Source organism: Homalodisca vitripennis, chromosome 1, assembly GCF_021130785.1.
Source record: "Homalodisca vitripennis isolate AUS2020 chromosome 1, UT_GWSS_2.1, whole genome shotgun sequence".
Classification (NCBI taxonomy): Eukaryota; Metazoa; Arthropoda; class Insecta; order Hemiptera; family Cicadellidae; genus Homalodisca; species Homalodisca vitripennis.
In genome coordinates, this window is record NC_060207.1 from 16,684,917 (window position 1) to 16,700,228 (window position 15,312).

The 15,312-nt window shown below is 35.4% G+C and overlaps 1 protein-coding gene across 1 annotated transcript; it reads right to left on the bottom strand.

Annotated features, from left to right (window-relative positions):
* Positions 1-76: 76 nt before the first annotated feature.
* LOC124354105 (pickpocket protein 28-like) lies at positions 77-14,643 on the bottom strand. Its single transcript, XM_046804361.1, has 11 exons — positions 14,519-14,643; positions 11,326-11,556; positions 10,170-10,263; positions 8,986-9,152; positions 6,924-7,131; positions 6,743-6,845; positions 5,580-5,747; positions 5,369-5,428; positions 1,852-2,011; positions 1,555-1,649; positions 77-854 (listed from the first exon to the last, which is right to left on the bottom strand). The coding sequence occupies exons 1-11, from the start codon at positions 14,575-14,577 to the stop codon at positions 670-672; spliced, it is 1,530 nt and encodes a 509-aa protein (XP_046660317.1). The 5' UTR covers positions 14,578-14,643; the 3' UTR covers positions 77-669.
* Positions 14,644-15,312: the final 669 nt, after the last annotated feature.

A 15,312-nucleotide genomic window follows, 5' to 3' on the forward strand; every position in this document is an offset into this window, starting at 1 on the left:
AAATGTTATCAAACAAAATTCCAAATTGTCTTATCCATGTCAATGAACGTTACGTAAAACTATTTCTACTATAATAGAACTCTCATGTTTGGGTGGGAACAAGGATGCATTCGCATTCGATTGAACAAATAATCAGATATCTACTAGTTGTAGTTACTTTCTTGCGATAACTTGATTTCTTATCGTGTATGCATTGAAACTTGCAGAAGAGTGAATCGACTGAAGTTTACTTTGAGACATCGCAACCACAAGAAAGGTTGGGTATGAACAACACTTCTCAGATACAGTACAATTTGTATTTGTAATATATTTAATTTCCATACTGTTCTTAACTGTAGCCTGAGATACATAAAATCAAACCTTCGTCTGCTCATGTAAATGCTTACACCGCTTGTCATTTCATTTTGTAACGGTACATTAATAATTATTCTACACATTTATGATAAATATTGCAAAATACTGAGTGAAGCCGTTTGTTCTGAGAAAACAAACTTATAATTAGTATTGCTATAACATTGAAAGATATTATTAACATTCAACTAAAGACTAAACTGACCACATTTTACAATTTTATTTAATGTGCATTGGATGATGTCCAAATTAACTTGTACAACATATGCAGAATAAATTATAAATAAATAAATTACAAAAATAAATTTCCATACACACTTATGGTTTGAAAGGTTGTTTCTTGAAGTTATTGTCTATCCAACATTGTTGTTTATGCAACTTGGCTTCTCTTTTCTTCATGTTCCAAAAGTTTATCAGCACTCTCAGAGTGATGAAGTATACAACTTCGAAAAGACTCAAGAAGCTGATGCCTAGGAATAGACTCAAGATGCCTCCTATATTAGCTGTCAACAAAAAAATATTATTAGAAATAATGTTTTTGTTTGAATTTCATTAAAAATTATGGGTGATGGTTAACATGACTTTTGGATATTCTGTTCCGCCTACAAACATTGCTGAAAAATATAGTATTCTGTCATTAAACACATAACATACTTGTAATTATAGACGGAAAACTAAATAAAGACTATTTTAAAATAGAGTAAACTAAATAATAAAGAAAAGCTCTAACATTTATTAACAATTCGGTTTTTACATGACTATGGTAAATTCCGCTAGGAAAGCACAATTTAAAGAGTTTCTACTCAGTGATATAGAAGGAAGAAAATATATCCAAGAATAAAAATCTTTAATTTTAAGGTTACTTTGTTAAAGCAAAATCATATTAAACTTTTGACATTTTCAATTGAACCAACGTATTAGAATGTGACAAAAATTCGTAAAATTAAAATCTTCAAATTAAAAAAGAAAACTTTCACATTTTTTCTTTGTTTACAACCATTCAAAATCTACCAGATTCTAATGGTAGCATAATTCAAGTGTACAATGTATATACAGTATACAGATTGTTTTCCACACGAGGCCTAATTTATTTGCCCAGAATAATCCAAATAAATACTTTAAACCAAAACCAGAAACAGATAACAACCTATCTGTAGTTAGCTTATAACTCAAAAGAAACTGAGTCTTTAATAATGCACTAACCTACGTATGCTGCAGATCCAATTAGAGCTGTTCGTTTTGTTTTGTTTAAGTACTTCTTCTTTACCGCAATGGCCATCAGAGACACTGCAGTGGAGCTGGAAATTTTTAAAACTTACTTTTTAATGTTATAATAACGTTAATAATGAAAAAAGTAACAGGAATGAAATATCAATCCTTTTTTCCATTTTAAAGTATACATAAAAATGATAAAACTAACTTAACCTAACCCACTTAGTTCCTACGTGATAACATCATTGAGAATAAAAAAATGTCATAAAACATTGCGATAACACATACTTGAGATCAACAGCAGCGGGCACCGAAGCAAACGTAGAATTGACTTTGAACTGCCAAGGTCTCCAATGGGTTTCTGTGTCAAAGTCTATATCGTTACAGGACGGGAGGCACTTGCAGGCATAACTACTTCCATGCCTTATTTCCTGCTCAATTATATCTCCTACAAGTGGGAATAATACATTAATGTCAAACATTAATTTTCCTTCAAGTTCATGTTAAGTTTAGTAAATTATACTATTTTCTCTTTTTGATCAATGTCAGCTGTAATTTATTTGTTAGATATAATTTATTTTAGTAATATAAGTATAAAAATCAGTGAGCTATACAGGGTTTAAGTCCTGGTACGCCTGGATATATACAAAACGGATATCGAGGTACCTACAACCTTCACAATACTTATTAAAATATTTTTTTGTACTTTTTGAATGATAAAACGATTTTCCCCCCCTTCTCAATGGAAGGTACGGGGAGTAACTTTAAAAACTGCTATCTTGTGACATGTCATTTTAAAGGTCTATTCAATCTAAACACAGATGCAAGAACAAAACATCACTACGACTATCCTAGCAAAAGTTATGGGCAAATAACCCCTTACATTGTAATGCCACCTAGAAAAATACACCAAAACCAAACCGTGCAAGAACCGAAACTATACTATGTACACCAGAAAAATTAGTACTACGTAAAGGGATAATCTGGTTACCTCAAAGTCTTACTCAAAGATATCACGCATGCGAAGTGTTGAAAGGCGCAAAACGTTGGAATTATTTCTACATATTATTATTCTTTTTGCGTTATTTGTCCATAAGTTTTACTATAAACGGCCTAGAGGTGTTTTCTTAGTGTCATTGTGTTTCTACTAAATAGACATTTAAAATGACGTCACGAAATAGGGGTTGCAATTTAAAAAATTTAATGTTCACCCCGTACCCTCCTTTGAAAAGGGGGGAAAATAGTTTTATCATTCAAAAAGTAAAAAAAAAATATTTTAATAAGTATGGTGAATGGTGATTGGTTGTAATATATCCAGGCGTATCAGGGCTTATTTACACCCTGTATAACAATGACAAGTACGAAGGTTTCAGGGAGTTGTATGTGATTGATCACTGAGCAGCTTGTAATATTCTAGCTCTATTGCGAGGTTAGCTTGTAAACCTGTGCACCTCACAAAATTGGTGGTCACTGATAACAAAGTTGAACCTGGTCATAGAATACTCTAGCTTCAAGGTTGGAGGCAATGTAGGCTGACGCAGAAGGCTCAACGGGATGGTCTCTGCCAGGTCTATTAAGGCTCTCTCTGTATCAGTCCAGCCTGATATAGGTGACATATATAACAATATGGATGTGTCTTCTGAGGGATTCAGATCCCCCACCCTTTCACTTTTTTGTTTGTAGAATTTACTGCCCAAACTGCCAAAGAGATTTGGTTAGTGATCGGCCTAAGCGTTCATCATTGAAAAGCTCGCCTGGTGGTGTAGAACTGTGCTCATGAAGATCCGAAGTGGCTGTGATTTCCGAGCAATTATATTTGACAGTGAGGCGATTGCGAAACAGGAAAATGATTGATTTCTTAACAGCGTCTTATTTACACGGTTCCTGAGCTTATTCCTGATGTAAAGTGCCTGACACCGTACTCTGCGATGGCTGTTGTGTACTGTTTTAGAATTTTTGGGCTCGGAATAGCCTTTTTACATGACGGTGGAGAACAGCCATTTCATGGCACTTAGGAGCGAAAAGGTAGGCTACAGCTGTACTGTTCGATGGACTGTTTTTAAGAAGAGTTCGAATATTACTCCTAATGTGGACCCTTCAAATCTAGGTCAGGATTATGTTCATGATTCCAAACCAGCATACGCACGGCTTTTGGATGCGTACTTGACGTGTATCAAAGACTGCTGCTTACGTAAAACGATTTTCAGCAGCATACCTGAAGCAACTGCTGAAAATACAAAAATCGACTATAAGATCTCTTGCCAATCTGGATTCCAGGGACAGCTGTAGACCAGCATTCAAACAACTAAAACTAAAGGATATATATCTAAGAACTCATTCTACATGTGGACAAGCTTGGACTTCCCAAGGTAACACGACCACATTGCTACAATACCCGGAACGCGTCTCTGATACCACCAATCAGACATCGAACTGCCCCTCATGACAAGAAACCCTCAACAATGGGAGCACGACTTTACAATCAACTCCCAGCTTCCTTCAAACAACTAACTGGAAAGGCAATGAAGAGAAAACTCGATTCGTGGTTATTGGAATATCCTATCTACACTATTCAAGAATTCACCGAGATCAGCCAGATTGTACACTAAAACTCATTCAACCATACATGACAATCATGTATTATAACCATGTATCATATATACGGGGTTATATTCTGATGCATAACTGTTCTCAATGTTCATGTTAATAAAGAGATTCTGATTCTGATTTCCCACTGAAGCCATCATGGTGATCGCATGAGACATCTAGGTGGCTGTGGTTATCTGATGCTGATGCAACTCTAGAAGCACGTCACGAGCCGAATGCCTGGTAAAGTCTGTAAGAGAGGACAAGTTGTATCGCATTGTCACTCAGGTGTTACTTTTTGTTCCTGTGTTGAGTGGTTTGCGTGTTACAAAGATGATCGAGTACTGAGATAACCAATCATTAAACAGAGGACAAGAAAGTTTTGGTTGCGAAAATATTTTTATTTTACATTCAAAGTTCTTGAACTGAATACAGCTTCTCTGAATACAGAAAAGTAGAAAATGCTTTTGACTACTCTACGAGGAATTAGAGGCACTATCAGTAGGAAATTCGGTCAATTTTGCCAATCAGACCGAAGTAGAAACTGTTGACTATAAAAATGTGAAGTTTTTGCAATATATTCATACGTTACAGCACCAGGGAAAGACGTGTTTTTTATTTGTTTACAGCTTAGGAAAATGTTTTAAATTATATATGATTTAAGAAAATAACTTGTTTTTTTAAGAATGGTTTTGATACTCAAATGTATTCCTTTTATAAATAAACACATGCCTCTCCCTCCGACCATTTTCCGTGTACATATTCAATAAGTTCATATACTTACTTTACATTATTTGTTTATTTGGGCCTGATTATAAGAATTCCCAAAATATTTCATGAAATTACAATCACTCCTCATGGAATAATTTTTAAAAATCTGTTTCTGTTTCTCTTGTTTTGATAAAGATTATCTTTAAGGGCTGTGACCAAAATGTTCTTTAGACATAACAAATATTTCAGCCGAAATCCGATCGTACCAATTAAGGTGGACGGAGAGCGCAACTTTTCAATGTTCTTTTCCAAATTTCTCTTTTCTGAAATGTTCATATTGTCAGAAACAAGAATGTTGAGATGTGTATAATGATAAGCAGTTTAAGTAGGCGAAGTTTGTTACACAATCTCTATCATCATAATTGCTAACGAATTTATTATAAATTTGCAGATGTTGTGGATAGATGCTATGAATTAATAATTAATTGTCTACATACATGACACTTACTTTGGGTTTTATCTACGCACTGATGTTTCCGATTCCCACAAACTGGCATCGATAAACTTCCTGGAAAAATATGTTTGTGAGATGATATAAAGAAATGTATTTACAGATTTAAATATACCTATGAAAATTTCCAATAATCTCATGTTAAAATATGACTTAATAAAGCTGATCTATAGTTTAAAATTTCACATATCAAAAATAAAATACCTACTAGGGTGATTTATAAGGACACAGCCACAATGCTTGAATGTATTATTGGAGTCGCACTCCCTCTCGCAGTTACGTTGGGTGTAAATGCGGAAATAACGAAGGTAGCGCTCATTCTCAAAATAACAGCCTCTTTTCAATGGGTTCCACACCTTCACTTCATCGTCCGTGCCTGGAAATCAGTGATAAAATAAATTACGTAATATAAAGGAACTAAGTTGAAAGCCACTAATTATAGCAGAATCATCACAAGCCGCAACTTTCTAAGAGTAGAGGGCTCGTTTTAAGTAATTTTTTTAAACGTGGAATGGATTTTTTTTCAAATTGAAAAAAAAAACTAGATATTTAAGAAATATTCTCAAATAAAACGTAAACTTTTTATGTGAACTTTTTTCTGTTTGTTATGTGCATTTTAATGCTGATGAAACTTATTTGACCAAAATCTAAAATATTTGCAGGTGACTAACTTTTATATAGCATAATGTTAATTTTATATAATTTACTCCATGTAAACATAACTAGATCATCTGTTATTTTTAAAGAAGATATTAAGTAATTGTTTATACATTCTGATTGAATATTTAAGGTTATCTAGTTGAATTTTGTTGATTAAAGCCTTAGTTTGTAAAAAGGTTTTCTTAGTTTCATTACAGTTAACAAGTTTATAAAAATGTTTAAATTTTATTTATTTATATTTAATTCAAAATAACGTACAAATTGTACTTTTTAACAAAACTTAAACATTTACGACTCATTTCCTATCACTATACAAAGTTTAAACTGTATGTAAGTATTATGACTTGATGTAGTTGAAACCTGTTTACTGCAGATTTCTTCCGCTTGGAGCATAATTTTGGAGCTTGTTGTTTAAGCAAATGTGGCGGCATGGCAGTGGCGACAACCCGATAGCCGTACAATTGGCATGCTTTTTATATTATTTTTCTCTCATTTTGATGAAATAGGACTAAAATGATGACCAGTTGTCACCCCCATTAGAATGAGTCACTTTTAGAGGCTCTGGGATTTCTCATCCATATATTAAATTGTATGAGAAACCTTTAAAAAACGAATACTAAGATTTCCATTATCCTCTATTAGTTTTCTATCCCTACCTTTGCATTGAGATATAGTCTGGTAATTAATTCTATTTACAATGAACTCACTCACTTGTTACAATAGGAGAAACAAAAGCCACCACCCGAAAGCTTGTTCCAAGGTACACGTTATTGTGTATTCTCCAAGGTACCTCTGCAGGGTTGTGTAGGTAGATCTAAAAAGAAACATACAAGTAATAAAGACCATTCTGACGCAGTTCTATATGAGACGAGATATTCAAGATGGGACCAACCGATAAGGCCTTAGAGCCGAAGCTGCAGACGGGATCATAGTCCATCTGGTTGATGCTGAGGAGGTACTTCGTGGAGCTGCGGAAGCCGTTACCCCATAGCCTTATGGGGGTCACATCCGGTCTGTCACTGCGATAGCCGAGGTCCGGAGTCCACGAACTGCGAGACCGCTTCGCTGTCTTTGCGCTGAACAGGCCGTAGTGCTCGTACCTGGTGTAGAAACAACTGTTAGGGTAGTGCTATCACAATCCATAACATTCCGCTACAAAATATTTCACAGAAATCCGAAAGAGAGTACACTAAGGAAATGTGCCATATCACGGATTCTACAAAGGCGTTCCTACAAATAGACGCTCCATCCCTAGTAACCAATTCTCCAGACACTTTAGCCTCACGATTAACCCATACCATCTATCTATCATTCACCCACTACCAAACATTCAGTTCATATGCTAAAAAATTCTAACTATAGATGAACCGCATTGAAAGCGACCTGCGCGAAGATTTCTTGCGCATAAGGGGGGGAGGAGCAGGAGCTTGACCACGCCTACCGCCACGCCCTCTTTCTCTGCTTCATCTCTTTCTTGCTGTTGCTCTGCTTCCCTGTGTTGGTGTTTAGAGCATCACGTTATGTTGTGTTATTCTCGTTGTTACGTAATAACAAATATTATTATTTATGTTAATATTATTGCGTTGTATCTAATATGTTAGTATAATTAGGAAGTATTTAATCAATGTTTATTGTTAACAGCTGATGTTATTATTACTAGGTTTGTAAAACAGCTGTTATGTAACACATACCTATGAGTGGTAAAGTAGCGACTGAGGATTGGTTGGTAAGGAATGTGGAGGGGAAAGTGAGTCCGCGCTTCTTCTCCCTCTCCACATCTCTCTCTCACTCACTCCCCCCCCCACACTGTTCACTTAACAGGTGGCTATCAAAGCGGCTCATCTATAGAGCTAAAGAGGCAAACTAGTCGATTGCTATTTAAACTAAGTTCCAGACTGTTTCTGAATAGCGTGTGCATTCCCAAATACCTGTCTGATGGTTACTAATTCCGCGTCTGTGTCTAAACGTAAAGCTGCTTTGGATCCTGAAAATGTTGATCCATCCAACGTAGTGTAGTCGGCCGAATGATCTTATTCTTTCTTTATTCATGATGATCAATTTCTCTGCACCACCCATTTCAAAGTATTTGTTATCTTTCCGGGGATGTTCTGCTTATTAGCTATGTTCCATTTCCAATTCGTGATAACTACCAAACCTCTATAATATTCTTTCCATTGATTTTCTGACCCCTACTCACAACGTACTCACAGGTTGAATTTAGATTTGGTCTAAAGGTTTTACATTTGAACGTATTTTTAGTTTCTAAAACTTTACAACTCCAAATAAAGGATAACCAGTTTTATTACGGCAAAATATTCTTATTTTGATACAGTAAGTGCGTTGATGGAGACGTGAGCGTGCAAAAACTCCAATACATCTTCCGTCTGTAAAAAAGAGCTATAAGTATAATTTTCAAATTAAGTGATATGCAGTCCTGTAAAAATGTATTTCACCGAAACAATATTCTATCCTGTATATTTGCATTTTTCAATGCCTTTCCAAAGTATCCACAAAACTTCACTGTCACAAACAATGCTATTCATAATAAATTACCGGTTAAGAAATAGAAATGGCCTTATCTTACCTCCCCACGAAACAAAATTATTTGGAAATCAGTTTTTATGCCTGTAAATCTTTGCCTCTTTACTTGAAAAGTGTTGCTCATGAGAGGAATTTCTTGAATAATTTTAAAACCTTTCTTATTTAAAAGAATACTATAGTGTTCGAGAATACTTAAAAGAGAAAAATATGTAGAATACAGGATTTTATATAATATTCTATTGTGCGTGGAGGACTTTATATCTGCATATAAATTCTATTTTGGTCTCCCTTTTTTACATTTTGTTCCGCAAAAATTGCCTCCCTATACTTCCTCGGTAATAACTTTATGGAATGCCTCTTCTTTAAGATGTTTGCTATAGGTTCTGAAAAACCAAAATGGGTACCATACATACACCCTGAGGTACTCCGGCCGGAAGAGAGCGTTGAGGGGCAGCATGTTGTGCACGAAGCAGATAGAGATTGGCGTGATGACTACTTGGATGAGGTCAGAGAGAGGTTGTAGATTCTCCTGTATCCTTGTCACAGAGACAAACACTCGTCTCAGGTCTGGCAAGTAGTTCTGGAACACGAGTCAACATTAATAGACCATTCAGAATAAACACTTCCGAAAACGTAGACCACGTATTGTCACAGCGTGATGATTAAATTAGAACAATTAACATTAATTAGAGTAGATGGAACAGTAACTGCAACTAAAATTGCTTATATTACTTCTATGAACAAAATTTTCGATTTCTTTATGATATTTTGAGTAATTACAGATTAATGAATCAGCTTGCTGGAGTCAAAACACTACTTTCAAGTTTCGAAGTTTCGAGTGAAAACTTGAAAAGGCTACTATGACTTTAAGATATGTTGTGGTTTATGAGCTAAAATTTCTTTTGGACACTGACCAAATATTGGTTTATTTACGAAAAGCCTACTGGATTAAAATATTTTTGTTGTTTATAGTAAAATGTTCCGTGATTATCGCTATGGGATGTTAAAAAACAGTTAAATGCCGTTTAATACCTATATATATATATATATATATATATATATATATAGTTAAGATATAGATAATATTTATTCAATTTATGCAATGATTGGAGTAGTTAAACATAGTTGAAAATAATTCAGTTTGTTATGGAAATTAACACTTAAAAGATAAAGGACTGAATCCCATATACTTAGATACCTTAGTACCTTTACTTGTTATAGTTAATTAACAGTAATTCTATCTGTAATCTGGGGTTTGAATCTATAACAAGTAAAGGATCATAAACGTTTGAGCCAAATTTGGCACAATTTCACTTATTAGTTTTTAAGATATTAATCTTTTAATGAAAAACACATACTGACAGTCAGATGGGAAACTAAGCAACCGGAATTCATATGGTGAAATATGTTTATCTTGAGGTGAGTTTTCTGATAAATGAGATTCTTTTAAATCAATCACAGAATGACAGCGCGTAAGTGAGGTCAATGTTTCGTGGATGGCTAGTAGATTGGCCGCGCGCGCAGATCCATTGGTCCATCTGTACCTGGCCCAGCCGTAATCCTTATGTGCTAATACTACATTGGAGTAATAACTCACGTTAATAACATATTTGATAGCATTGTCATCAAGGTAGTCCGCCTCACCACCGATGTCTCCACACAGCTGGTGGATAACTTCCAGGCGAGCCTTCCTGCAAGAACACTGAATATTAATTTTACACATAATGTTTAGGTCTCTTCGGCAAAATCAAAACCAAGAACCATTATTCACTTGCAAACAATTCCATGTTTGATACAATTTAAGTTTTAATTGTTGAATCAAATCACTAAGAACAATTTCCAATCGTACGACTGATTGTTTTCACACCTTGCTTCACAATATTCAAGTTCCGAATGTGTGCTATTTAAATAATATATCAATGTTATGAAGAACCCGATGGGGCTCTTATTGAAATCATGTTCAATAAAGATCGCTATTAATTTTGGGTCAAAAGGCTAAATTACAGTCCTCTGTCTGGCCTTATCAGTTTGCCCGTCTATGTGATAACTAGAACTAGAACTAGTAGACGGTAGAAAGACCGTAGAGACTTGAGACGTGATACATACCTTCTTTTTGGTCCAAGGGAGAGACCTTTTGTTTTTATAGTCAAAATGTCAAGAGGTCTTCATGTATATTTTCCCGTATGTTCGATAACACTTGATTAAAATATCAAAAAGACTTGAAGACTGGTGCATAGTTTCTTCTTGGTCTAAGGAAGACTTCTACTGATTTTGAGGTCAAAAAGGTCAAATGGAAATCTGATCGTTTGTCTGTTAATCATGCGATATCTCAAAATTGTTCTGTTCATACTTTTTTACGTTCTTTCGAAACCCCGCTTTATTGAATCCACTATGATAGTTATAGCAAAATCACCCTCTTAATAACACTCTTTATGATAATTATCTAGAGATCAGTTGTGATCAGTTATAACCAGAAACAATAATCCGCTAGATAGACATATCGACTGGTAACTTTAGGAGTTACAAAGTAACTCGAGGTATCTGAATAACAAACGTAAGGTAAGAAGATCCTCTTAAAACGCCAGGAACTTCAACTATTGTACAGTATTAGATTTCATGTCTGTACACAAAGATAGTGCTAAAACCCCTTTATTGATCTACTATGAAAATAATGAACCTTATTGCGGGCTACCAATACATTTAAATTTTGAACTGCTCGATTACTGGAGCTCGGAATGATGCAATGAACTCACATGGCTGATGACAGGTTCTTAGTAGCGGACAGAGCTGCGTAGTCTATTTTGGCATGGGAGATGTGGCTAGAGGTGCAGACAGTGACGGCGGGGGCGGGGATGGTCCAGCTGGAGGTGGCGCGAGTCTCCACCGACATGACCACTGGGGAGGTGCGCCAGTCAGAGCTCACCTGACTCACGAAGTACCAGCAACTAGAGTACGTCACCACCAAGGCTAGGCCCCAGAACACCCTGAGATTTGTACAGTGTTAGTAGTTGATAAATGGTCACTGGGGAGATGCGCCAGTCAGAGCTCACCTGACTCACGAAGTACCAGCAGCTGGAGTACGTCACCACCAAGGCCAGGCCCCAGAACACCCTGAGATTTGTACAGTGTTAGTAGTTGATAAATGGCCACTGGGGAGGTGCGCCAGTCAGAGCTCACCTGACTCACGAAGTACCAGCAGCTGGAGTACGTCACCACTAGGTCCAGGCCCCAGAATACCCTGAGATTTGTACAGTGTTAGTAGTTGATAAATGGTTAATGGGGAGGTGTGCCAATCAGAGCTCACCTGACTCACGAAGTACCAGCAGCTGGAGTACTTCACCACCAAGGCCAGGCCCCAGAATACCCTCAAATCAAATCAAATCAATTTTTTATTGCCAGGACATAATCACATGTATAGCAATAGTCAAGATATTCTAAAATTAATATCTAAAATTTAAAACTTTCACATCGCCTCAAACCACATTCAAACGTACAAATTTTCAGCCAACTCCACATTCATCCAGCCAATATTCCCATTTCCAGCGCCGGTAGTCAGTTTGCTAATTGTGCGGTCACCCAGTCGAATGCCATAAACTCGTCAGCACTATAAAATGCTTGCGACACTAAAAAGCGTCTTAAACGAGTTTTTAACACCTTAGGCGTTGGGGCATTTCTTAACTGATCTGGCAACTTGTTGATGAACCGAATACCTGCCTGGGAGGGCAAGTGTTCGTAGACCCCCGTCCTGTGTCTTCCAGTTCGGTAGGCATCTCTGCCTCTTGTCTCATACTCGTGTATGTCACGGCCCCGGGTTAATGCACATTTGGACAAACAAAATGAGCTTGTCTCAAGAATGTAGAGACAAGGCAGAGTCAACAGTTGCAACGTTTTGAAGGCTTCTTTGCACGATTCTCGGAATTTCATTTTTGCGATTATGCGAATCGCTTGTTTCTGAATTTTGAATGCTCGGAAGAAATGGTTGTTTGCGCTGGCTCCCCATAACACCAGACCGTAAGTGAGGTGGGGGTAGATCAAGCCATAATACGCCGTCATCAGTACCTGAGTAAGGCAGTACTTGGCTAAAGATCTCAAGACATAAATGCCTGAGGACAGTCTGGAACAAACGTGGTCAATGTGAGCATTCCAAGTCAATCTTCGATCAAGGAATATTCCCAGAAACTTTGAACATTCGACTTCATCCAGCACTGTGTCTGTGCGAAAGTCAGGACGTTTGACTTTGAAGAATTTGCTTTGAGGTTGAGGCTATTGAAGTGCTGGACACAACTGTTGACGTCGAGAAAGCTTTGTTGTTCCAGAATCATTTTGGATATGCTGGTAAAACAAAGTGTTGTGTCATCAGCATACTGCACAAGTTTCCCGTGCAGTAGTGATGAGTCTATGTCATTGACATAGATGAGAAAAAGAATTGGACTGAGAATTGATCCTTGAGGGACTCCATATCTCAGCTGCAACGGCTCGGAAATTTGTTTGAGATTTGAACAAGCTGTTTTCTGCGGCTTAGAAATGAGCTAAGCCACTGAAGAGGCCTCTGATGCCATGGGATTCAAGTTTGTCAAGCAGCTTCACGTGGTCGACACAGTCGAATGCTTTAGTTAAGTCGAGAAATACACTTAAAGTGAGATTTCGACTTTCTAATCCCTCTACCACCATTTCAACAAGACTCACAATTGCATCAATTGTCGACTTGCCCCTTCTGAAACCGAATTGGTGTTCAGAAAGAAGGTTGTGATTATTCAAAAACTGAAGCATTCTTTGTAAAAAGATTTTTTCAAAAATTTTGCTCAGAACAGGCAAAATACCCTGAGATTTGTACAGTGTTAGTAGTTGATAAATGGCCACTGGGGAGTTGCGCCAGTCAGAGCTCACCTGACTCACGAATTACCAACAGCTGGAGTACGTTACAGCCATGGCCAGGCCCCAGAATACCCTGAGATTTTGTACAGTGTCCAATTTCATATCATTCTTCTTTTCTAGCATCCGTGAGTGTTGTAGCCTATATCTATTAACCTACGTGATATTGCTGCGCTTAGGTTACAAGGGCACAATAAAAATATTCATTTTTATTTGTGCTTATGTAGAAATAACATGTTTTATGAGTTTTTATATAGCATATCTTTAAGTAATATTGTGTTATCATTGTTCTAAATCTATATTGTGATCGTTTATTTGAGCGAAGGTGAACTCAGTTCTTCCACACAGGCTTTTCCCTTTTCTCGTACAATCCATTTGAAATTTATTTCTGTACATCTAAAGAAGATAAATACAATAAAAGATAATAAAGCTGGACAAATTTTTAACACTCAACTCTGTGATTCAATTGTGCAACATGTATTAATCCAAATAATATGTTATTTACTAGTATTAGTTGCTGTATGTCTGTGCTTTTACAAACTTTTAAAATATTTTCTACTTCAGTTCCCGAACCAATGACTTGTTCCATTGTTTATGTCTTATTCCAGCCGTAATATATATATATATATATATATATATATATATATATATATATATATATATATATATATATATATATCAATATGTATTCTCTTCATGTAGAAATAAAAAACCAAATATTGGTAAACTCTTTTTATAAATTTTCGTATGTCAGCATACTTCTTCAGATAACAGTGTATAAATATTTACAAAATTAAATAATGAAACTAACTTATTGTTTAAGTTAGTTAATTAATTAATTAATTAAAGTTAGTTTCATTATTTCATTTTGTAAATATTTATACACTGTTATCTGAAGAAGTATACTGACATACGAAAATTTACAAAAAGAGTTTACCAATATTTGGTTTTTTATTTCTACATGAAGAGAATACATATTGATATATATATATATATATATATATATATATATATATATATATATATATATATATATAATGTATTTAATGTATTCGCCTTCATATCAATACTTACCTTTCCAGAAGGCTTCTGTTCTTCTCCCCAAGGTATCGAACTCCATGCAGAGTCGTCATCTCCGAAAATTGGTGAACGTACTCAGGTCCTTTTTCTCTAAGGAGTCTCGCCCAGGAATGGTTGGTTTTGGCATCCTTTAACGTTAAACAATAAATTAAATAACAACTTTAATTTTTTTATTTAATATTTTTTATGTTGGAGTTATAGTTTTTTTTTTATAACAGGAAGAAATTATTCCAACAATAATATAACATAAAAGGGTGTAACATTGTTTTAATTTCATGTTATTCTAGTGATAATGTTGTGTATTGTTTGTTATAACATTAAATTAAATATTGAGTTAAATACAATTTATGTTAAATTTAACAATTACGCGTGTCTATCACTATGAGTATAAAAGCTTTATTGGACATTGTAGTAGATTGAAACCGTGTTTTACTTTATAGGATACTTTATATGAAAGGATGAAAATTGTATTTAAATTGTTTCTATGCAAAGTAAATAGATATTGCCATTCTAATATTTTTTGGAAATCATAAAAAGGGGTTTTTGACCATTTGATATAATACATAAAAATGGCATTGCCGTAGTATATAAGTGGTTGTATTTTTGTAATCCTAGTAGACAAATCTCTAATATATCTTTTCCCAAATTCTATTTGCATATTTAGTTTTCTAATATTGCTTTACCATTTTCACCTTTTAGTATTAAAAATGTTTTATAAAGTTTTATCTGATAATTTTGAAGCATTTTCCTGTATTTCTTTGGATAGGCCAAAAAGCTTGGCAAAAACA

Excerpts from the sequence above, each read along its gene's own strand:
- LOC124354105 (XM_046804361.1), bottom strand. The coding sequence starts at position 14,577 with ATGACGACTCTGCATGGAGTTCGATACCTTGGGGAGAAGAACAGAAGC. Across the intron at positions 10,264-11,325 it reads AAGAACCTGTCATCAGCCAT|GAAGGCTCGCCTGGAAGTTA; the intron begins GTGAGTTCATTG and ends GTGTTCTTGCAG. Across the intron at positions 2,012-5,368 it reads GTGCGTAGATAAAACCCAAA|GAGATATAATTGAGCAGGAA; the intron begins GTAAGTGTCATG and ends TCCCACTTGTAG.